This window comes from Lygodium microphyllum, chromosome 17, assembly GCF_053477565.2.
Source record: "Lygodium microphyllum isolate KBCC chromosome 17, Lygodium_microphyllum_v1.1.10, whole genome shotgun sequence".
NCBI classification, from domain to species: domain Eukaryota; kingdom Viridiplantae; phylum Streptophyta; class Polypodiopsida; order Schizaeales; family Lygodiaceae; genus Lygodium; species Lygodium microphyllum.
The window spans coordinates 8,172,230-8,197,638 of record NC_141151.1 but is presented as its reverse complement, the minus strand read 5'-3'; the positions used below and the strand labels follow the sequence as shown (position 1 = coordinate 8,197,638).

The 25,409-nt window shown below is 42.3% G+C and overlaps 1 protein-coding gene across 3 annotated transcripts in view; it reads right to left on the bottom strand.

Annotated features, from left to right (window-relative positions):
- EMB2729 (Alpha amylase family protein) overlaps nucleotides 1-25,409 on the bottom strand; it is a 140,803-nt gene that overhangs the window by 35,593 nt on the left and 79,801 nt on the right. For all 3 annotated transcript variants that reach the window (XR_015694337.1, XM_087696955.1, XM_087696956.1), the window contains 3 exons: nucleotides 20,240-20,330; nucleotides 17,990-18,091; nucleotides 17,797-17,899 (listed from right to left, as the gene is read on the bottom strand). Coding sequence is in view for 2 of the 3 variants with exons in the window: in XM_087696955.1 (XP_087553081.1) it covers nucleotides 17,797-17,899; nucleotides 17,990-18,091; nucleotides 20,240-20,330 (296 nt within the window). In the remaining variant the exon portion in view is untranslated. The remainder of the gene's footprint in view (nucleotides 1-17,796; nucleotides 17,900-17,989; nucleotides 18,092-20,239; nucleotides 20,331-25,409) is intronic.

The following is a 25,409-nucleotide window of genomic DNA, read 5'->3' as shown; positions in this document are numbered from 1 at the left end:
TTCCCACTCTAGCGATCAATGTTTGGTGTTTTTCTCACTCCATCACTCCTACCGGTGGTCACAACACTTGGGATTCATCTCCAATGGATGTCACTCTCCAACACAATGCTCTGCCCTTGGGCACACTATATACTCTTACATTCATTTACAGCATTCATTCACTTCAGAGTTGTGTTCTTTCTATCCCTTCTTCTGTTTTTGTATAAGTTTTTGTATTTGAGTTTTGAGTTTTGCGTTTAGGGTTTAAGTTTTGCTTTCTGTATCTATGTTTGTCTCGTTATGCTTCTATCGTGGTTGTACACTCTGTGTTTCCTCAGTGCAAACCCTAGCAGTGCTTTTGGACTCTTCTTCACATGGTATCTGAGTTGGTGCTCTTATAAAGAGTATCCTACAGATATTGTGGAGTGCTAGTCTTTGCATGAGGCACACAATACGACTCGTAACCGAATCATAATGTCACAAACACTTTCGTGACCCCATGATGTCTTATCAGGCTTCTCCATCACTGGAGGCATTATGGACTCGGCGAGGAAGATGACACTCCATATTCACCCTCACCATCACCCTCTATGTTTACACCTATGCTAGATATTCCAGATTTCATTAACATTACAGAGGAGGAGTTTGAAGGCCCTTCTTCTAGTTTTGCTACTCCTTCCAAACTGGTTGGTGAGGCTGGCCACCTTTCTAATCATGGAGGCCATACGACATTTGGGACGACTGGTGATCCATCTTCATCATCTTGGCCAGGCCCTGTGTTAGATTCGTACTTGAGTCATTCAAATCAAAACCCTCTCTTGTTTTGTCTTTTGGTGTGCAAGACCCGGATGGTCAAATGTATGTAAATCTTAATAGAGGGGGCTAAAGAAGCGAACATTCATCATTAGGTACATCTACATCTTCTATTTCATTTGAGCAAGTCAATTAATCTTCTTCTCTTTCTCCCATCCCACCCTCTTCTCTTGAAGCCATATCACACTCATTTCACATCCACCTCTACCACATTGGGAGTTGTACCCTCTCTCTCCGCTCCTAGCACATTCTCATTCTCTATTCTATATTCACATCACGGTGCCGCATTAGGGGGTATTCCACCTCTTAACATTGCAACCTACCCTTTCCACAAGCCATTCCACACTATGGGACTTCGTTACAGGGAATGCCACCCTCTAACACGCTTTCCTCTACCTTTCCTTATGTAGACATCTCTTTTCCTACTGGGACGGTTGTGATGGGCATCCCCCCTCTGACGCAAACAAAGAACCTCAACCCCTTTGGCAACAAATTCCTAAGAAAAATAGATTTTACACTCATTGCTAACGGGTGGGCCATGTGGAAGAGAAGTGTTGCACCAAGGCCTAAGGTCTTTCTCCTAGAAAACCATAGCAAACTACTACAACTACATAGTCTAGTGGGACTGCACCTCTTGCTACTACCCCATCTACTCCTTTAGTCCCCCACGGCTATTAGACAAATGGCACACAGACAACCTCAGCAGCCATCCTACTCTGGTTCTAAGGGGTTCACTACTTGGTCAGCTATCACAGATCCTACTGCACTTTATATATATATATATATATATATATATATATATATATATTACGCATCCATTCCTAGGAATTCCACTACACCTTCTATTGCTCTTTCGCATCGCCATTCCAGGTTGAGAGGGAATTCCTAACCTTCTTGGTATTCTACAAGTTTCAGCACTTGTCTTCAATATCAGCCTCCCTCCCCGTTATACCTTCACCCTTTGCATTGTATGATTTCATCATCTTTGTACTAGGGTGCTTGGGCAAGTGAACAATTTTCCCACGAGGGAAGCTCTCCAAGTGGTACTTGTTGCTACTGAATGAGAATTTCACAGCATGCAGCATACTCATTGTACAAAGCATCACTAGATGGATCCTTAGCTATTTCCATTGGCGGTTTACACACCACCATTACTTCCTCACCATTCTCTCGTCTCATCAACATCCTCGAGTGGATGGGTAGCTTGTCTGTTTTGTGATATGTTGGACCTAACCATCCCTTCTCATTCTCCTGTCTTCTCCTCAATCAATCGCAAACCATCTCTTACTTCAACCAAAACATTAAAAAAAAAAATTAAAAAATCAAAGTTTATTGTAGTTCCATCCACCTTTGTAGGGCTTGGTAGGCCACTAGGCAACCAATGAGCACCCTTTATCTGATGCCATGTTCTCTCTAGAGTGACTACTTGGACTCCCTTCGTAAGATAACCATTGCCTTTGTAGTCTTAGTAGGCCACTGTGTTGAGCTTTAAAAAAATTAGCTTTACTTAAGCAGCCCCAAAATGTACTTAATTAATGAATCAAACTATTCTGTAAATACAAATGTGTTCCTGGAGAGTATCTGTGTCCCATAAGCACAACCCCACTTGGGAGGACCCAAACTTTCTATAAATAGATATATTGCCCTCCGTTTAGTCCATCTCGTTTTTGCAGATTGCAGCCATCGGTCAACTCACACGTGGTAGCCCCTCCAGCCTTGCAGTGCCCTAGTGCCTTCTTCCAATTGTCGCCCACTGTCTAGCATCTCCTTCCAGGCTGCGTTTGGCCTCCATCTGCCATCGCCAGCCTCTCCACCATCATTTGGTGCTTGCATTTGATCATCATCAGCCAGGCGTAAGTCTCCACACCCTCCAGTTGCTTGCATTTGGGCCTCCATCACCCTAGGGCGACAGTGTAGCTACTCCTCCATTTGGCGACATCTTCTTGCTTGCATTTGCACTCATCAGGAGTTGCATGGCATCACCACACCCTTTTGTAATTGTCGCCTCTATCTCGAACAGCCTCTGGTGTTAGCGTTTTGCAAATTCCACTCTCTTCATAGTTCGACTGGTGGTCACAGACTTTGCATCCATCTCGGGTGGACGTCACTCTCCGACACACTGCTCTACCCTTGAGTATCTATACATTCTTACATTCAATTGCAGCATTCATTCACTTCAAATTTGTGTTCTCTCCCTTCTTTTGTTTGTGTTTGAGTTTTGAATTTTGCGTTTAGGATTTGAGTTTTGCTTTCTATGTCTATGTCTGTCTCTTTGTGTTTCTGTCGTGGCCATACATTCTGTGTTTCCTCCGTGCAAACCCTAGCAGTTTTCTTCACATGGCATCAAAGTCGATGCTCTTGTAAAGAGTATCCTAAGAATATTATGGAGAGCTAGTCTTTATGCGAGGCACACAATACGACTCATAACCAAATCACAATGTCCCACACACCTTCTCCAATTCCTATGATGTCCTATCAAGCTTCTCCATCGTTGGAAGCCCTGAGACGGCATTATGGACTCGGTGAGGAGGACGACACTCCACTTTCATCTTCACCTTCTTTTTCTACTCCTATTCCATATTTCACTAACATGACAAAGGAGGACTTTGAGCAATACTATTGCACAAGTACAGTAATATTTACACCCCTCCTACAAGCTTTGCTACCACATTCAGACCGGTTGGTGAGGCTAGCCACCTCTCCGATCATGGAGGACATACGGCATTTGGAGCATCTAGCAATCCATCTTTATCATTTCAGCCAGATCCAATGTCAGGTTCGTACAACCCTTTTGAGTTGAATGAATCAAAACCCTCACTTGTTTGTTCTTTTGAGGTGCAGGATCCGGATGGCTTTGCATATGTGAACTTTAATAGAGGGGGCTCACGAAGCAAACGGAATTCAGATACATCTACAGTTTCTCTTTCATTTGAGCATGTAACACACACTTCTCACTTCCCTCCCATCCCACTCTCTTCTGCCTCCACTCTTGATGATCATCTCTCTTCATCCTTTTAAAATCTCGGATTACACTCCACATCCGCTTCACACACACTAGGGGTTGGATCTTCCATCTTCGCTCCTAGCACCTTCTCCTTCTCTACCCCATTCTCTACCTCTTTACACCATGGTACTTCATTTGGGGGAATGTCACCCTTTAACACAATGCCTCTCACCTTTCTGCAAATGAGCACACCCATAGCACCTCCGATGGCTGTGATGGGCACCCCCCCCCCCTCACTACCCCCAAATTCACCTCTCACATGACCAATCAGATGCAAGGGATTCCATCCTTGGCTTATGGTGCATCATCCCACTTACCTTAGGTTACATCTACTCAGGGATTTCCATCTTCTGCTCCACATGTTCCCATCCCACCTCCACCATGGGTTACTCATACGGCTACCATACCCATGCCTAGTCAGCCCATCCCTACATATGAATCCACCTTGCACACTACATGCATGCTTGGTGGGCACTCTAGGGCCCATTCCCAAGTGCACTCCACTCCCCCATCTTACCCCCATTACCCTTTTTCACACTACCCATCTCCGAGCACTACCACTCTTGTTGCAACGGCCAAGAATGCCTTCACGAATAAGACTCGTTTTAGCGGGTCGAATTTCACCACTTGGTCAAATTTCATGCAATAAGTGCTTGAGTCTCAAGGTCTTTGGGACCTCGCCATTGGTCTAGAGCCTATGCCGAACCCTTGACTAGCTCACCTTGACTACATCCGTCAATGAAGAGCCCGCAATGCCACAGCCAAAGTTGAGCTGATGTAGAAATTGCTTGCTGAGTTTCACTCTCAATTACAGCACTTCCTACTTGCATAAGAGCACTAGAGTCACCTTCTTGACCGCTATGCGGCCGAGATCGTAATCAGTGCATAAATCTCGACTTTGAGCTTCAAGCGTTCTCTATTGAGGAAGGGGATAATCTGAAAGTCAAGCTGCCTGAATATAGACGGTTACTCACCAAGTTCGCCACTACTAGCTCTCCAAAGTCAAACGATGATCAAGTTACATTCTTCTTGAATAAGTTGTCCGAAAAATACTTCGATTTCATTCAACACATCATCTCACAGCCTCGATTGCCCACCTTTTATGAGTTTTGAGTGCCAATTCTTGCATTATGCAAGGCTGCATGATCAAGTCCACGAGAAATCCTCATCACAGCCTTATTCAAAGCAAAGGGGGTTGGTTGCCTCTTATTTGGGAGGGAAAACCAGAGAGCAGGCCATGTGGACAAGGAGTGTCGCTCCAAGGCCCAAGGTCTTCCACCTAAAAAGCCTCAGCAGACCGCTGAGAGGACTGCATAGTCCAGTGGGGTTACGCCTTCCGCTCGTGCTACATCTGCTCCTTCAACACCCATTGTTGCTACTAGATATATGGCCCAAGCACAGCCTCAACAAACAATCTCTTTCACTACCCCTAAGGGACTAGCTGATTGGTCTGGAGGTTCCGATCACGCTGCACTTCATGCATCCATCTCACCTTCCTCTCCACCTCATCAAGTGTTCCCTTGGCAGAGCCTTGCTACTAAACGTATGCGATGATGGACACCTTCTTAGACTAGCATGTCTTTAGGTCCTTTAGGATACCCTAGGTCAGTCTAGCATCTATCTTTCGCACTCTTAGAGTCACGCCCATAGAATTCATTGTCTTTCGCTTTTCGATTCTTCTGTCTTTTGCTGCATTTACTCACACACATACACACTCATTACATTGTCTTTTCAGTTAGATTTTCTCTCTGTTATGTTTTGCTTTGGAGCATCTCACCGTTGGCCTTTGTGTTTGCAAATTCTCATCTCTTTTGCAGGGCTTTGTCTTTCAATGTAGGGCTAACTTGCACATTTCTTTGGTCCTACCTGGGCTAGAGACGTGGGGATGCGCATCGTTCCTTTCATGGTTTCATCATCCTAGGACTGCTTATTCTTCTTCCAGCATGCAGGTTTTTCCTCCCGAGGCGGATCGTGCAACATTTCTCTTGATGCTATCATGGCGATGACTTCTACCTTGCTCTTCCAGCGAGGTGCTTCATCCACTTCATCTTCTTTCATTCCTTATGGTTCTTGGCACCACACGAAGACCGACATCAAGCTCCTCTTTCTTCTTCGGCATCTACATCTAGGTTGAGAGGGGCTTCCTACCCTTCTTGGTATTCTACAAGCTTTATCACTTTATCTTCGACATTGGCTTCTTTCCCCTTTACATTGCATGATTTTATCTTCTTTGTACTAGGGCACTTGGGCAAGTGAACAATTTTCCCACGAGAGACACTGCCCAAGTGGCACCTACTGCATGCACATTCTTCAATATGTAGCATACTTTGCATCTCATTGTGCAGAGCACCACTTAAGTGGATCCTAAGTTGTTTCCACCAACGGCTATTGACACCACACCACCATATTCCCTCATCATCATCAACACCCAGTGATGATAGGGATAGTATGCTTGTTTTGTGAAGGTCTTGGATTTGGCCATCCCTTTTTTACTCTCCTGTCAAGGGCACGGATACTCAATAGGATGAAAACGTATATGAAACCCTCACTTCAATGTTAACTTCCTCACACCTAAAAAGCTCTTTTTTTTTTAAATCCATAGCTGATTCCATATGCCTTTGTAGGGCTTGGTAGGCCACTGGACAGCCGACGTGCATCCTTTGTCCGATACCCTGTCCTCTCTGGGGTGATCACTTGGGCTCCTTTGGTAAAATAACCATCGCCTCTGTAGTCTTGGTAGGCCACGAGACACCCGACGTGCACCCTTTGTCCGATGCTCTGGTTGCTTTGGGGTGGGACACCTTAGGGTAAAAGATAAAAGAAAAAGAGCTTGGATGGCCTTCATTCTCATGGCACCGTTGTTGGGCCTAAGAGAGGATATTGAGCTAAAAATGCATTAGCTTAACTTAAACAGCCCCAAAACGTACTTAATTAATGAAGTAAACTTGTTCTTTAAACAAAAATATGTTCCTAGAGAGTGCCTATGTCCCATAAGCACAACCCCACTTAGGAGGATCCAAACTTTCTATAAATAGGTAAGTTGCCCTCCATTTAGTCCATATTGTTTTTTCAGATTGCAGCCATCAGTCAACTCACACATGGCAACCCCTCCAACCTTGCAGTGCCCTGGCGTCTTCTTCCAGTTGTCGCCCACTATTTGGCATCTCCTTCCAGGCTGCATTTGGCCTCCACCTGCCATCGCCAACCTCTCCACCATCACCTGGTGCTTGCGTTTGATCTTCATCAGTCAAGGGTCAGTCTCCACACCCTCGAGATGCCTGCGTTTGGCCCTCCATCAGCCTAACAACAGTGCAGCTGCTTCTCCTCCGTCTGGCGACATCATCTTGCTTGCGTTTGCACTCATCAGGAGCCCCTGACATCACCACACCCTTTTGCAGTTGTCGCCTGTATCTCTAGCAGCCTCTAGTGTCAGCATTTTGTAGATTCCTCTCTTCACAGTTCAACTGGTGGTCACAAACTTTGGATCCATCTCCGGTGGATGTCACTCTCCGACATACTGCTCTACCCTTGAGTATTTATACATTCTTACATTCATTTGCAATATTCATTCACTTCAGATTTGTGTTCTTCTCTCCCTTCTTCTGTTTGTATTTGAGTTTTGAGTTTTGCGTTTAGGGTTTGAGTTTTTCTTTCTGTGTCTATGTCTGTCTCTTTGTGTTTCTGTCGTGGTCGTATATTTTGTGTTTCCTCAGTGCAAACCCTATCAATTTTCTTCATACAATAGACAACCACCGTGCACCCTTTGTCCAATGCCTTGACACTTTGGGATGGGACGCCTTGGGCAATATGGGTTGGCCTTCCTTTCTCACCGTGTTTTGGGTGAGAAAGGAAGGCCAACCCATTCTTCTTTTTGTATTTGAGTTTTAAGTTTTGAGTTTTGTGTTTAGGGTTTGGGTTTTTCTTTCTGTGTCTATGTCTGTCTCTTTGTGTTTCTGTCATGGTCATACATTTTGTGTTTCCTCAGTGCAAACCCTATCAATTTTCTTCACACAATGGACAAGCACCGTGCACCCTTCGTCCAATGCCCTGACTGCTTTGGGATGGGACGCCTTGGGCAAAATGGGTTGGCCTTCCTTTCTCACCCTATTTTGGGCCTAAGAGGGGGTGTTGAGCTAAGAAATACATTACATGCTGATCAGCCACACAATCCCAAAACAAGCTTAATTTAATGAAATTCCTAAAATGGAGAGCTAAATAGACAAGCTACCCCCATTTAGCCTTAATCCCATCTGTGTAGGTTTCTCACCCTTGAGTGCACATTTCAGCCATCAATCCACGCACGTGGTTGTCCAACCTTCATGACTACCGCCATCAACTCGTTTTATTGTTTCGTTTTACTATCGTATTCTACTACGGCATTCTACTATTGTGTTTTACTACTGCATGTTACTATGTCATTCTACTGCGGCGTTCTATTGCTACGTTTTGCTACTTCGCCCACATCATTAGGCATCATGCTTTGCAATCACCTTAGTCTACTCACACTCTGGTAATCAACGTTTGGTGTTTCTCTCACTCCACCACTCTGACCAATGGTCACAGCACTTAGGATCCATCTTGGGTAGACATCTCTCTCCAACACACAGCTCTACCCTTGGGCACACTATATACTCTCATATTCATTTACACCATTCATTGACTTCAAAGTTGTGTCCTTTCTATCCCTTCTTCTGTTTGTGTTTGAATTTCTGTGTTTAGGTTTTGAGTTTTGCATTTAGGGTTTGAGTTTTGCTTTTTGTGTCTTTGTTTGTCTCGTTGTGCTCCTATTGTGGTTGTACGCTCTCTGTTTCCTTAGTGCAAACCCTAGCAGCGCCTCCACACTCTTCTATTACCTTGTACATTTACTCAGGCCACGCTAACCAAACAAGGTATTTTCATGGCACATCCCTCCTCCACAAAGGTCACATAAGAGCTAGTCCACAACTCACTTGTGGTCTCTAGAAAGCGCCCTATCTATCTGGTTGCATTGTGTAGAAACTTTACGGCCTCCACCTTCATGTAGCCCACAAGTTTCCTTACCACCCTCTCTTCAATACCACAAGTTCAAATATCAAGTTTCAAAGCATATGTAGTTTGAGTGTAAAGCTTCCTAGTCGAAGAGAGCTCATCAAGGGAGGCCCCACCATGTAATGCATGACAACAGATGCATGAGTCCAATGTCACCATGTAAGGGCCAAGTGCAAGGACCTCCCACAACCCCACCAAAGATCAAGGACTTCAAGAGGGCCTTGTTTAATAGCATGTGCACAAGTATAGGTAGGTCTCTCCTTACTAGAAACATCACCCTTTGCCTTCACCCCTCCCCCTTGTAAAGAAATGGTGGAGTTTGCAAAAAAAAAACAAAAGAGTTTGTACAAGAAAATGCTAGCAGTGAATGAAATCAAAAACTCAAAGCATGAATAAAACACAAATAAATGAGATACAAGGATGATACACTGTATTTTCTAATGCTTATCTTTAGCACTATTAAGTGTGCACATGTGAAGTACAAGTTAATTAAGGCACCATGACAATCCAAATCCTAAGAATTGCATTGGGGTACATTGGTTGTTATAAGTTATGTTGGACAAGTACTATGGACCTCTAGTGTCACTTTGGCCCTAGAGCATTCATTAGGTCCAAGAATTGTCCTATGGTAACATTTGGGCTAGGCATTAATTAATTACTTAATGCCAGACTAGTTGGAAACAACTTCTAGTTCCAATTTAATGTGGATGGGCACAAGCCAATTGATGGATAGGGGACAAGAGAATAATTAATTTTCAGCAATTCAATATCTGTTGAAAATTCAATCTAGAGGCTGAGTTTCAATTTAGAATTTGTGCTAGTACGGAGTTTGGGAAAGGACCTACCCATGCAAGTTGGTGGAGCTGTTGGGGGCTAGCTGAGGCTGAGGGAGACCATTTTAAGGGTGGAAAGTGGCTGAGACAGAGGAGCCAGCTGCCATCAAGGAACACCCAATATCAGGCAATAGCTGATCATGTACACCATGGGAAAGGAATAGCAAGATTCCTTCCCTGCGTCAATGGAATCACACCAACACTGGGGCCTTATCCCCCCTTTTTGAAGCTGTTGGCACCATCCTACTATTCAAAAGATTCTCCCTTCAGCACATGCGCACACATGCACACACACACTCTCTCTCTCTCAAATTCTCACAAGTTTATAGTCACTGAAGGTGGACAAAAGAGGTACTTGCTGTCAAAACCCTAATTTACAGCAGAAATTAGGATTTCTAAGCCATCTCAAACACCATGCCCATTAATTGAAGCCCTAGTGATCAGAGCAGCAGCTATGACTGAAGAAATTACAGCTGATCTACTTTGTACATTCCCATTCGATTGTACCTACATGCAAGGGATTGAAGATCAATCTATGCCCAAATTGAAGCCTAATCGAGGGGCAAATTGATAATTGTTGCTACTGGCCATTTATGACAGCCCATTGTATTGAAGTTTGAACGAGAAGACTAGTTTCAAGGTTCCATTGTCATCTAGTCCTTTTAGCATACCTGGCAGTACTTTACAACCATTGAAGGTGGACAGCAGAGGTATTTGCTGTCAAAACCCTAATTTACAGCAGAGATTGGGTTTCTCGGCCATCTCAAAGACCGTGCCGTGCCCATTGATTGAAGACCCTATGATCAGAGTAGCAGCTGTGATGGAAGAAATTACAGCTGATCTGAAGGGTTTTCCCATTCCCATTTGATTGTAGCCTAATCAAGGGGTAAATTGATAATTGCTGCTGATCATTTATGACAGCCCATTGTGTTGAAGTGTGAAGGAGATCAGTCCATATCTGAGTGTAGTTCAACTTAGTGGAATACAAGTTCAAGAAATACCAAAAGGGGACCAATTGTTGGGGCCAATTGAGTGTTGACTGTCCAAAATTTAAGTGGTAATGTATTATTTCATATGTGTGAATTTATTGCTCGCTGAGGATAAAGTAAAATCAGGTCATCTACCACCCTATCCAAAAAGGAAGGCCGGTCTCAACCAGGGCTGAGAAGAGCCAAAGAGTTGGTAATCTCAGAGCATCTCAAGATGATTGCATTATCTTGAAGCACAAGTGTGAGGATGGGTGGTAACACCTATGGAAGGAGCAAAGAAGAAGCTGACTACACTATACCAGCTGATGAAGGGCAGCAGCACCTTTGTAGGATTCTCTAGGGTCACAGCAGGACACCTTTAGAGAAGAGGCAGCAACTTGTGGGCAGCAATGGAGGGAACAAAACATGGTCCTCTAGGCAACAAGATGTCAATGTGGACTCTAGGCTAACAAAATGCACGATATCGACATAGACTTGAAGATGTTGATGGAGACTCCAAGGCAGCCTCACAAAGAGCAAATGAGGAAGAAGATAATCATGTCAGGTGGCCACAAACTTCCCCTAGATAGCAACACAGCGGTCCTCCCTATATAGCAATAAGCTCCACCTCATCCTTAATAGCTTGGGCCTTCCCCTACCACAATCAACTACTCTCCTTAAGGGGTTTATTTGATGTGGGCCAAAGCCATAGATAAGAATTGAGAGTCATGGGGAGTTCTTGCTTCCACTGGAGGTGTGAATCTTTGTGATTCAAAAATCTAGAAAAAGCAAGGTGCAACACTTAGGTCCTCTAGATGGGCTGAACTATTCCTTTTTGCCTAGACCATGCACAAGAGTGGCACATCCCTTGGATATAATTGAGTGGCCACTTGCACAAGTTGTGGATACTACTTGATGAGAAAGGCATGAGTGGCACATCCCTTGGATATAATTGAGTGGCCACTTGCACAAGTTGTGGATACTACTTGATGAGAAAGGCATGAGTGGCACCTTGGCTATCAAAGGCACACTCCGTGGTTCAAAGGGACAACCATGGCACCCCTACTATGCTCACAGTTTATTATGGCAAAGTGAATGTCACCCTCTAAACTGGCAGCAAAGTGACCCCACATGGTGCACAAATTTTTCTCTTCCTCATCTTCAACTCTTCCAAATGCAAACTTGTTCAGCATTGTGAAGTTCTCCATGAACATACATCTTGCATCTTAGACAAGAACAGCCTTTGCATTAATGGAACACGAGGTTCCAAGAAGCTAATAGCTCCACAAAAGCTCCAGCCAAGCTTTGCAAGATACATCACCCTTTTGTTGTTATACAAGCATAAGCTCTCTTGCTCTCAAGCTAACATAATCGAGAATGTACTCCTAGAGGATCAATCATCTATTTGGTACTCAATCCACACCCATGGCCAAGTGGAAGAGTAAGCACTTTGGTTGGACGAGTCATTGTTTTGTATGAGAGATCACGGGAGCATAGTCGTAGGATGGGTTTTACGAGTCATGCTAGATGTCCAGGTTTTTTACATCAGTATCTCGCTTGCCCAAGGTCGATTCTTAACATGTGTAAAGATACTTTGACAATCTAGAGACAAGGATTCTTAAGCATAGCACATGGACAGTAGGACGCTTGGAATGCCTTTCTTTTTGCACTGAATGCCAAAAATGTTTGGAGAGACTTGGCCGACTGCAAGCAAGATGGTTTGCTTGACTTGTCTTGGAGCTACAAGCAATTGGGAGGCAGCCATTTGGAGTGCCTTGAGAAGTTTTATATGTGTGATTGGGGCATCTCATGAGCTAGAAAGTTTGAGCAGTAGCAGTTACTACTCTCTTGGATCACACATCTCTTAGCCCATAATCTTATCTTAGCATGACCCGGCTATATCCAACAACCAAATGCTTAGCATTGTGATAAGAAAACTCAATCTATGAAAGATACAATGGGATTGGTTTCATTAACCAATTCGTGATATTGTAAATATACTACATCCACTTTGGCACACTGAGAATCGGTACACTAATGGGGACTTGGAGGAGGGCTTCATCAACTACATGAGGTCAATCACAGGGGATGATTTGGATATGATGAGGAAGATAGAGGATAATTTGCTAGCATTTTGCAATCATTCTCTTCATTTTGGCCCCACGGCTAGGCTTCAAGAAATATAGTTTCATCCCATCTCATAGTGGGAGAAATACGGAAATTGTGCTCCTACTTTGGTATGTATAATGTGACTTTTGATAATCAAATCCATTGTGCAATCTATTGCCTAGTTAAATATTGATTTTGCCTAAGTTTAACTACAAGTAACTTAATTTCAATCTCTTGAATTTAAACAAAAATGCATTGTCATTTGTGCCTTCTCGCAAGATTGTAGTTCAAAGCCTACTGAAAGGAATTGGAGCACATGGACCCTCTTACACTAAAAAAAAAAGAAAAGAAACAAGCTCACATCAATCCAATTGGAGCATTTGTGTTTTGTCATTGCAACCTTCAACTACTTGAGAGGAGGACTTGTCTCCTAAGCCTTCACAAGTAATGGTTTGTAACTTGTTTAACCTTGAGGCTTGGACTATGTGAGCTTGTTACTTTGAAGTTTGGGTGTAAAATGTGTTCAATATTGACTCATATCTTTACTTTAATAATCAATTGTTCAATGTTGAAACTTCTCTCATATCTTTGTCTTGTTCACCTTTACAAGTGAATGTGGACAAAATTGATGTAAAGGTATGTGGCATCCCTAACATACCACAGGAGCAGTGAGACATCTACTCTACGCTCTATCAGACGCTATCAACACTAGTCCGTGAGATTCGTACACAAAGAAGGACTAGGGCAAGGGCCGAATGTAGAACAAAGCCACAGTCAGAGCCTAAGTCAGCACAGCATCAGTTAGAGATTGAGGTAGAGGCTACTTCATCACCCTCTTATTCAAAGAGGGTGTCCTCAGATGAGGAGATGGTGCATGGATCCTTAGATGATGCTTAGAGTCAAATGGTAAACGATCCTCAGATGAGGAGATATGATTTGGCACATGTGATATAGCCTATAGGCTATAGCCTATCATCTATAACAAGCTAGCTTTTTTATTACATGGCATTAGTGTTGACGCATTCAATACCGCAACCTGGACAGTTATATGTATCTTTATTTTACTCACTACTATAGTCTATTATGTGTCTTGGTTCATCAATCTTAATGTCTATCTCCATGGTTTAGACATGAATCATAATTCATCTTGTGGCTTTGAAAATTTAGTCTTATGTTTTAGTATGATCTTTGATTATTGATATAAGTTGTAACATGTTCAACTTCAAAGTTCATGAATTCAATCATATGATATGAAGACTTGAAATTTGTGTGAAATTTGAGTAGATATTGTTGTAAGCATTGATATATCTAGATACCTATGTATTTATTTTAGGGTAAAATCTGAAACTCCCCCCCCCCCGGCGGCGGTTTCCAAAGCTGACTGAAACTTTAGTTTTTGCCATTTTTGTTTCCCCCATGGGCCATTTCCAAAACTCCCCCATACTATGCTTTTAGTTGAGGTATTTTTATGCTTTTTTACTCATTTACTACACTACTAACTTGTTTTCTTTCCTTTGTTGAAAGGATTGCTACTCTAGTAGCAGTGCCTACAACACTTGGTTAGCATTAAAGTCATCTCTCAAGATTAAATATAGCCCCATCTTGACAGCCTTTGTGGCTAATTCTCACTCTTGCTTTACCAACCAGGGAGTGTCAAGTCTTCCTTCTTCAGCCACTAGATCCATTTTCATGGACTACTATCTTGACAATTCTCAACTAGCATTGGAGCCCTTTCCCGAGGTTGAGCTTCGGGTTAGCCTACATCACTTGGTCAGCACAAGAGCCCTATCCCAACATCCTCTACGAGCATCTTCCACGTACCAAGTAACTAACTCTCCTTTATCTCTTCCAGCTAAGGGGTGGTAGGTCTATCTTCATCATCAGACTACGCCATTAATCTTAGTTCTCACCACCACACCAAAGTCCACTATCAAATCCTCCTTTGACATCGACATCCATGGTTGAGAAAGAGATTCTACCCTTCATCTAGCAGCTTCAAGTTTGGGCATTGTCTTCCTGTCTCTCACATTGACATCCCTTCCCTATTGTATCTACCCTTGGACAAGTGAACAATTTCCCTACAAGAGACACTCCAAGTGGCACCTTGCTGCATGAGCATTTTTATTTGCATGTAGCATCATTTTGTGCATCTCATTGAGTAGAGCACACATGAACACCTTGCTCACATCGGCTCCCAAGCAGTCTCCACTTGCACTTCTATCAACAACATACCTCCATATGCTTCTTCCCCATTCCTTTTACATCAAAACCCTTGCACACAACTTTATACATGCTTTTTATTTGTTATTTCTAAGCCAACCATCCCTTTTGCAAAATGGGTACTTATTTTTTTAAAAATGGGATTTTTTTTTAATTGAAGTGATTTCACATTGTCTCTCCAAGTCCTAATTGGCCACTCAGCAACCAACAAGCACCCTTTGTCCAATGCCTTCACCTCTCTAGGGTGGCCCTTTGAACTCTGAACGAAGATAGATAACCATTGCCTCTATAATCTCAGTAGGTTTTTGGGCTGCCCACATGCAATCATTGACTAATACCCTAGCTGCTTTGGGGTGAACCTCTCGAGGTAAAATGGAGTGAGCTTTGCTTCTAGTCCCTCCTAGTTCGAGTTTTGGGCCTAGGACGAGGTGTTAAGCTAAAAAAGGGGCATTACACATTAATCCTTTGTTAGCTCATCAAACAGCCCCAAAACTCAAACGCACTCAGTGTGCTTCTGTGTCCCATAAGCACACTTCCTACTTTTGGTTGGTTCTTCATCAATAAACCAAGAATGTGCTAGATCATTTGCATCCCTTGTCATCATCAGCTCCACCCTATTCATGTCATTCAACCTACTACCTAGTGATCCTTAGCTCAGGACCATCAGCCTAACAACTCCTACAGCCTGAATTTCACACCACTTTGCTGTCACCAATCATCTCTAACTCTGGCAATGGCCATCCTCTGTTGTCACCCTTATCCTGGTGACACACAATCTGCATTTTCCCCCAATTGCTATAGTCTTCATCCAGCCTGCTATCACGGTCATCCCCAATTGTCACCCATCAGCCTGCTGCCTCAACATTCCTACAAGCTGGATTTTGCCCTCGGCTGCATCAGCACCACCTGATCAGCCTATGTCATCTATAGCACATGTCTCACTACTGGTCACATTGGACAGCCTTCTCAACATCGGACAGCACCTGTTCTCCCTTCTCTTGCTGCCCATTGGTGATGTGCACTCAGAGGACAGCTGCATTTTGCTTCAAATCAGGTACTATTTTTGTCGCCTTGCTCTTGGTAGACCAGCCTGCTCCGACATCTCTCCTATAGGCTGAGTTTTTGCTGCCTGCCCACTCCTGCAGACTGGTGTTCATTGTATTCAAGATACATCCCTAATGGCATCACTCCGAATCCTCCTTCAATATGCTCCCATGAGCAACACTGACTCTTGGACAGCTCTGTCCTTGAGTATTTTGTACACTTTCAATTATTTATCTATTCATTCACTTACCCTTTTTCTTGTATTTTGTGTTTCTAAGCTAGTGTTTGAGGTCTATGTTTCAGTCGGGATTGTACACTCAGTGTTTTCTTTTGCAAACCCTAGTGTATCTCCACACATGGCTGCTACACAAGCCCTAAGGTTTCCCTTGTCCACACCAAAATATAACATTATCTCATCTACAAACTCCACATCAAGCAGGTTATCAAACTCTCAGATGGGTAACCTAGTCGCTCTAGTACCTGTGGATGTGTCCCTTGAAATGTACCTCGTAGCCTCTACTACAAATAAGAATAGGAAGGGATCAAGCAAACAGCCTTAGTCTCACTAATCTCTAAATGTTGAACCTCTCTCCTCCAGCCCCATCAACAAGAATCTAATTCTGGACTGAGAAATAGAAAGTTGAGACTCGTCTGACCCACTCCTATTCCAACCTCAACATATCGCACTCCAATAACTCCCAATGTACTCGTTCATAAGCATTTTGGAAATCACAAAGAAGCCCAACGAGGTCCTGGATCCTAGAACTTGAAAGAGTATTGGACTTCCAAAATGTTAAAATGTTGCTTAGGGTTTTGTGCTTGCAAACAAAAATGTCTGGATGGCATAGATATTGTCTAGTATCAAAATGGACAATCTAAAGCTTATTGCTTTTGCAAGGATCACATAAGATCTTCCAAGCAAAGTGATTGATCTCCACTATGTCATCTCCAATTCATCCTAGCTATTCTTGGGATAAGGTGGATCAATCCCAAGGTCTGATGATTCTGTAGATGGATCTTGCTGTCTATGGAGTTACAAGATGTAGAGCCCAAACCATCTCCAGTTAGGGAACACCATGATCTAACATAAGGGACTACGATCTAGCTAGCCGCAACATGCTGTTATAAAGAACAGATTTCCTGAGACTCTACAGTCAAAATACAGATCGCCGTTTAGTTAGAAAAGAATTCCATTCCCCAAACTCTGCATTCAAAGCAGCCACCATCCTACACATGCAAGTATTTCTAAAATGCAAAAATTGTTCTATTACCATGTCAAAAAATAAATCATATGGTTTAAAAGTGGAAAACCCGATCCAAACCCAGTCATCCAAAATGTAAGATGAGATGATACTTTGCATAAGTAAAAGCTTTCCTTGCAATTGATTCAAAAAAAGTATAACTCCAAAATGTAGCACAAGTGCATAATTCGATAAAAATCATAGAGAGCATGAACCTAGCAATTTGTTCATGAGGGAGTCAATTGAGTGTTGAAGAGAAGTACAAATAAAGGCTTGAAAGGAAAGCTAAAGCTACTCATGAAACCACAATCCATAAGCTCAAGAAAGAGGCTGGCAACACCCATACAGCACCATGATTTAATGTTGAATCATGCAACTATTGTATTACAGGCTCAGAAATATCAGCTGCATAGTGACCACACAATGTACCAAACCTGTGACATTTATCTCACATGAATATGCAGAAATATGCTCGATGGGACAAGCCTATCACACTCCAACTAAAACAGTTTATAAAGTCAATCTTCAACAAAAAATAAGAAGGTGGAGCTATGTACATCCTCTGCAATCGTGATGATGTCTGGATTCAGCTTATGAAGCATTTCATTGGCCAAAATCAAATAATTCTGCGCATCTCGATCAACATACTGGTTACAATAACTGTAGCAAACAACAATATCATTGGTAAAAACTTTCAAAGGCACAACTGAAGATGGTGATAGATTGCATAAACTTGGACTAAAGCCTTACTATTCATATCCCTCTGAAGGTTTTTCAAATCCATTGTGTGTATAAAGCATGGAGGCCAATGAATGGAAATTGAAGCCATCAATACGATATTCCTGGACCCACCTGAGAGAGTTCAGTCTGAACAATCAGTTTCAATGAGCCAAAGGATTCTTCAACAATAGAACATTGTGCCACATTTTAGATAATGCTGGGTACCTTTACGCTATCAGTAACTTGAAGTAACAGGTAACCTAACAATGCAAGCAGGACATGCTAACTTTCAGTAGGGAAAATGCGTCAAACATAAACAGTGTCATGAGACCACATATTTCATTCAAATATTTTAAACTTCAGAGCTTTTGTTGACAAACGAGCCTGAATACTGGCTGCTATAAATAAAAGGCATAGGTGTACAGAGTCCACTCTTTCAACAAGAGTACCTCTTTACTATAACACATTGATATAGAGTGAAGATCTCCATAAGTGTATTCATTGTTAGATAACTAAGAAGCTGGACCACTCAATCAAGCTGTTGACAACCTTTCAAGATCAAAGGGAGCACTCTTCAGGGTTTATTTCTTCATGTTTTGGGAGGTGAGGTCTTCCTGTTGGGGGCATTCCACAAGACTTTCAGTGAAGGATAGTGCCAGCAAGTCTTACATCAAGGATGCTATACCTTCTTCCAGATACCATCCATCACGTGGGGATGCACGTCTTCCTTTTGGACTTTGAGGAATCATACACTTTTCAATTGGAAGTTCCTTGAGGAAACCATGGATAGACATGTCTCCATTCCCATATCAGGGAATCCCTGGATTGTTACCTTATACTGGCCAGCAAACAGCAGAGTGCTCATTGGTGCACAGGCAGATGGTGGAGAAGTTCTAACTAGACAGGTCAATAAAAGAGGAAAGTCCACTCCTAGTTCTTAATTTTCTGCACTCGTGAATTACAAGCCTTTCTGAGGACAGAGACAGAGCTACTAGACTTGAGGTATGTCTGTGACTGAGGTATGTCTGTGACTAAGTCCTGTACATGGCTAGAGAATTATTGCATTTAGGTAGAAATGAACATCAACAAGCAAAATTCATTTTGCTTCTAGCATATCTAGTCTAACTGAGCATACACTTGGCTAGATAATTATTGCGTTTTAGCAGGAATGGAGATCAACAAGCAAATTTCACTTTGCCATATAGTCAGCTTTGGAGTGGGCAACACGAGGGCAAACTGTTTGGAACTTGTGTTTTAGGTGAGGGCTCAGTGTCAAGCATATAACTTGCACTTCCAGGAAGGGCCACATCTTTGGCCACTAAAAGTGGTTTCCACAAGAGCTGAGAATGATTAACCATTGAAAAAGAGGAAGAGTATCATCGTAGTATCATCCACCCTTAAGGGAATAGAACCCTACTTGCTGGCTCAATCCACCCTAAGGACTCCCTCTATAAGTGAATGAAGCATTTTTGCATGCATCAGACAGTGTGTTCTGTGTGTCCTAACATTGGACGAGTATTAGGCAAGAAAATAGGCTGACCATTGACAGGGCTTGGAACAATGATCAAGATTGACAATTTGGATTATTTCATTTATGCAACTCTAATAAGTCCTCATGTTAATGGATAAGGGTCAAGAACCCAATAATACTTAAACCCACAATTTAATAATTGGAAATTACAAAAGCTATTCTACCACACACTTTACGATTAGAAGCACAGAATATTGATTGAGGAATACTTAGAGAAATCCACAAAAACACGTTATTATTTTTCCACATGGCTAGTTGCTGACTAGACTGGTAGCTAGCTGGCTAGTTAGTGACTAGGTAACTAGTTGGTGACTACTAGATAGCTAGTTGGTGACTCTGTAGATAAGATGATAGTTAGTGACTACATAGCTAGAGAGCTGATTAGAGCAATGAAGCCAAGTTGGTAGTTCATAACCACTTTACAGGTAGATCGTATATGGAACAAGTACCAGGGATATTTCAAGGTGATGAATTGAATGCAGTACATATGATTCCTGCCTATTTTCTTTTTGGAAACATCCCTCTTGTTGGTGAGGAAAGAAAGGTATACAAGAAATTTTACTTCTCCTAACATTTGTGTTGGTTTTCCCACTGTATATCTGATACAGCGTAGAGCATTAACAAACCATGTGGGGACAACTAAAACCTGGTCATTACATTGTAAAGGGGATTAAATCACAACCTGTAATGTATTCACAAAAATGTATTCTCACAAATCATTACCTACAGTATAAAGGGAACTTTCTTACCAGTTTAGATTACACAGCAGAAAGCGCAGCACTTCATAATCATCATACTTGTACATGCGAGTACCCCAATATTTGTGATGTCCTCTTTTCCCTAAAAATCGTTAGGAAACCAAATAAGAACACAGATTTACATAAGCAGGACTACAACTACCTAATTTGCAGCAAATTTATAACCACTTATTGACTATGGCTATGCTTATGATTATATAACGGTGTAGATAAATCTCTGCAAATAAATCCATATATGTTATGTGGTTGGGCATGGAAGAAAGGACTCTAGATGTTGAAAATGTCAAACAACTTGTGTTTTTTACCCTACTTGGCCCAAGATATAAGGTACTGCCATACTATAGTTTGCAAATCAGTTTTTCAATCTCTGATGATACGATCAATACTGTCTTGCATTTAGAAAAGCATGCCTCTACCTCCCCCTTGTCCATGGCTATTCCTTGAGAGGAACCTTAAATCTTGAATCTGTTGCACATTTCAATAAATAATGTTCCGATAGTTTTCCAGCAGGCCTTTTTTCTAAGTTCCTTCTATCAAGAATCCCTTCTCATGAGACCCAACAAACTTCAAAGTTTTTTCCAACATCAGTTCACATCACATAGCTTCAGGAGGCTGGAGACATCCCTAAACATGTCCTTTAAACTCCCTTTTTTCTTTTTTCAGTGGAAAGGTGTTGATTACCCATGTACAAAGTAGCTGAGCACTCTAAGTGAGTGCAGCCAAAAAAAGCTCAAAAGCACTCATGAAATAGATCATACTGTAATCTGTGGAGCCTTTTGAGTAACAAGGCTGTCAGAGAAAGATTACTGCGGAGATCGTAAGAAGTAAGCAAACCATAAAAAATAATGACCTCAAAGATAGCCAGGTTGCAAAGATTCCATATTGTCTAGAACTTCCATGGCCAAGTTGTGAAGATCCCATGGTTGTTGAAAGCTTCCAAAAGTGTGCCCAGGAAAGGAAAGTAGCATAAGCCTTCAATCTAACTATGAAACATCTAAAAAGCCAACATAGCTTGCCAAATCAAAAAGGAAAGAAAACAGAGCCTGAGAAACAAAGACACCTCTTAATAAGCTCCAATAAACAATGATGAGTCCAAGAAATGTGTGGAGTGTTCTCACTCATAGCACCAGACCTATGACAAATAGGCTTTGGATAGCAAGCATAGAACCAACAAGAACAACACTAAGCACGCAATCTCCATAAGCAGAGCCACTCCTTAAGTAGCAAATTGTTGCCATATTTTAGGAAACTATAAGACAATGCACCATTGCTTGGTTGTGTGAAAATATGCTAGGGTTTGCACTGAGAAAACATAGCATGAACAGCCAAGACTGAAACACAAAGACTCAGACAAAGACAAGCAAAACTCAAACTCAAACACAAAGAAAAGAAACTCTAAAGCGAATGAATGTAGACAGCAAAGACTCAGACAAGCAAAGACAAGCATGCTGTCTACAAAGACAAGCAAAGACTCAGACAAAGACAAAGAAAAGAAACACAAAAACTCAGACAAAGACGCCAAATGCAAAAACTCAAAACTCAAACACAAAGAAAAGAAACTCTAAAGCGAATGAATGCTGTAAATGAATGCAAGTGTACAGAATGCCCAACGGTACTGCAATGTAGTGTTGGAGAGTGACGTCCACCTAAGATGGATCCTAAGTGCCGTAACCACCAATTGGAGTGCTGGGAGTGCAGAAAACACTAAACACTGATCACCACTATCAAGGAACTGAGGCGACAACAAAGAGGTGTTTGCTGATGTAGACAGCATGCTGGACAGCAAAAACGCACGTACTGCAGCAATTGCCTGGTGGGAGAGATGACAGCAGCCTGTCCCTCAGCACCAAATGCTGAAAACGTAGGCTGATCAAGTGCTATGATGAAACAGCAAATGAAAACCTCCAAACAATAGGGTAATTGGTTGAAAACAGGCCGCTTAGGGCTGGATAGTGATGGGCTGCAGTCGATGATGGCTAGACAGCAAATGGTAGTTGGCTAATGGTTGAAATCTGCATGGTACAGTGAGAAACCTACACCAAAGGATGAGGCTGAATGGTGGGCAACCTAGCTCTTTATAGATGTTGAAGGATGCCCTAAAAAATTAGGGTTTTTGGGGACCACTAAAACTCTCTCGAACCACACACCAATTTGTGTTTTTCATTAATTAAGCATGGTTTGGGGCTATTTAAAAATCCTAATCAATTGTAAAGCATATTTTGGCCCAACACCCCCTCTCGTGCCCAAAATTGAGCCTAAAAGGGAAGACCGACAATGTGTACCTCAATGCGTCCCATCCCAAAGCACCCAGGGCATCCGACAAAGGGTGCACATTGGTTGTCCAATAGTCTACCAAGACTACAAAGGCAATGGTTATCTTACCAAGGGAGTCCAAGTAGTCACCCCAGAGAGGACAGGGCATCTGACAAAGGGTGCACATCGACTGCCCAATGGCCTACCAAGCCTTACAAAGGCAGATGAAACCATATTGAACTTTTTTTTTTTCTTGCAAGTGATGAAAAGTTAATTTTAGGGGGTGGCGGCCGATTAAGTAATAGTGACCTAGAATACACAAGTAGGGATGGTATACCCAACACATTACAATATAGTACAAGCTTATCCGACCACTCGAGGATGTCGATGACGAGGAAAATTTGACCAAGTATCATGTGAAGAAGGAAGGTGGTATAATCCGCCAATGGAAACAACTCAAAATCTGTCCAGTGGTGCTCCACACAATGGGATGCATAGTATGCTACATAATTAAAGAATGCTCATGCAACAAGTGCTACTTGGACAATGTCTCTCATGGAAAATTTTTCACTTGCCCAAACGCCCTAGTATAAAAATGATCAAATCGTGCAATGCATAGGGAAAGGTACAACAAGGGGGAAGGGTCGATGTCAAAAACTGACTGCTGAAACCTGAAGAATACTAAGAAGGATAGGAACCCCCTCTCAACCTAGATGTCAATACCGAAGAAGAAAGAGAAGTCTAAGGATGTCAGTCTTCATGTGGTGCCGAGAACCATATGGATGAAAATGATGAAGTATTCCTACTAGAAGAGCAAGGATAGAAGTCACTGTCATAATAGCATTAAGAGAGATGCTGCACAATCTGCCGCAAGAGCAGAAGCCTCCATGCTAGCAGAAGAGCAAAACTCAAAGTAGATGGAACCATGAAAGTAACAGCACATCTCCTTTTTCCAACTCAAGAAGGACTGGTGCAAGCCTGTATGTTAGCCCTACACTAAAATACAAAATCCTGCAAAAGAGAAAAAAATCAGCAAGCACAAAGGTGAGTAGTAAGATGCTCCAAAAGACAAAACTAAAAAGAAAGCAAAGCTAAGTGCAATGCGATGAGTATGTAAGTATGCAACGGAAGTCTAAAAAGAGAAAGGCTAAGTGTGTGGCTACCATCACATACAGTGAGGTGGAAAATTGATCCTAGAAGGTGCAATGGATATCCTAGGAATGGATGCGTAAAAACAATAGGTGAGCCATCAACAAACCAATCAGCCAATCCTTCAAGAGTACTGAAGGAGATGGATTGTTGAGAGTGTCCGCGTGCCACATATCCAGTAGCCGTTGGGAAAGATAGAGCAGCAACAAGAGGCATAGTCCCACTGGATTGGCAAGTCAGAGTGGAGATAGTCATAGCAATCTGCAATGGTTTCCTAGGAGGAAGACCTTGGGCCTAGGTACAATACTCCTAGTCCACATGGTTCAACCTTTAATACTGTGTGTAAAACCTATTTTTCTTAGGAATTTGCTACCAAAGGGGTCGTATTTCTTTTATTCCATCAGAGAAAGTGATGTCACCCTTGGTTTGGCTTGCCATTGCATCTTACGAGTTCTTACCATTGGTAGTTTTCCCTCCTAAAGAAGAGACAGCTAACCCTTGCTCCTCTGAATTCATGTGTGCAGAGGACTTCTTGTGGACTTGATCGTGTAGCCTTGCGTAACACAAGAACTGACACTCAAACTCATAGAAGGTTGGCAATCTAGGTAGTGAGATAATGTGCTAGATAAAATGAAAGTATATGTCTGGCAACTTGTTCGAGAACAACGTGACCTGATCATCATCTAACTTCGGGGAGCTAGTACTCGCAAACTCAATAAGTAACCCCTGATATTCAGTCAACTTGACTTTCAAATCATCCCCTTCCTTAATGGAAAACTCTTGCAGCTCAAAATCAAGATTGATACGTCAAGTGGAATCTCAAGCCGCATGGCAATCAATGAGATGACTCCAACGCTTAAACGTGAGGGAAAAATGCTATAACTGAGAGCGGAATTCAAGAAGCAACCCTTCCATTAACTCAACATTCGCTATGCCATTGCAAGCTCTCCATTGACAAATGTGAGCAGGGTAAGCTAAGGGAGAGTGGGTTCGTCCCCAACACCTTCTCCATAAGCTCATAAGAATCAAGAATAGTTGTAATTTTAAACTTCCACAAAGTATAGTTTGTACCATCTAACTTGCTTTCACTGAAGATTGTTAGACGAATCCTCAATGTTTAAATTGCCGGTACAGCAACACCGCCACTTAATGCGTAACCACCACTACTTAATGCAGCAAATGACATTTCTCCACTTCGTTGTTGAAGCCCTTGCTTATTGTGTACTCTTCACTCCTCAGAGCCCCCTGGGCTCTAATACCTTTAGGAATTACATGGCATAGCGGACAGAATCTGAGCAAGTAGTAGAGAATACATAGCAAATATGAGAAGAACGAAGACTACTTCAATTTCAAACGAGCTGATACAAAGATGGCTCTATCACTTCCACTGTGAAGCTTAGATGGTGATTCAAACAGATGTTAGGCAAAGAGCTTAAGGATAGCTAAAAGAATTCTTAACTAGGTGAAAGATAGATTCATGATGGCTTTAGAGAGATCTTCCCTTTATAGCCCGGGAAGGTAGTCTGGTCAGCATGTCCAACTATATTATGAATCTCTCCTAGTCAATTCGATACCAACGACAAGGTGACAAAGTCCCGAAGATTCAAGCACTTGTTGCATGAAGTTCAACCAAGTAATGAAATTCACCTCCTTAAAATGAGTCTTATCCGTGAAGGCATTCTTGGTCGTTGCAACAAGAGTGATAGTACTAGAAAATGGAGTTATGTAATGGGGGTATAAGGAAGGTACAATGTCAAAG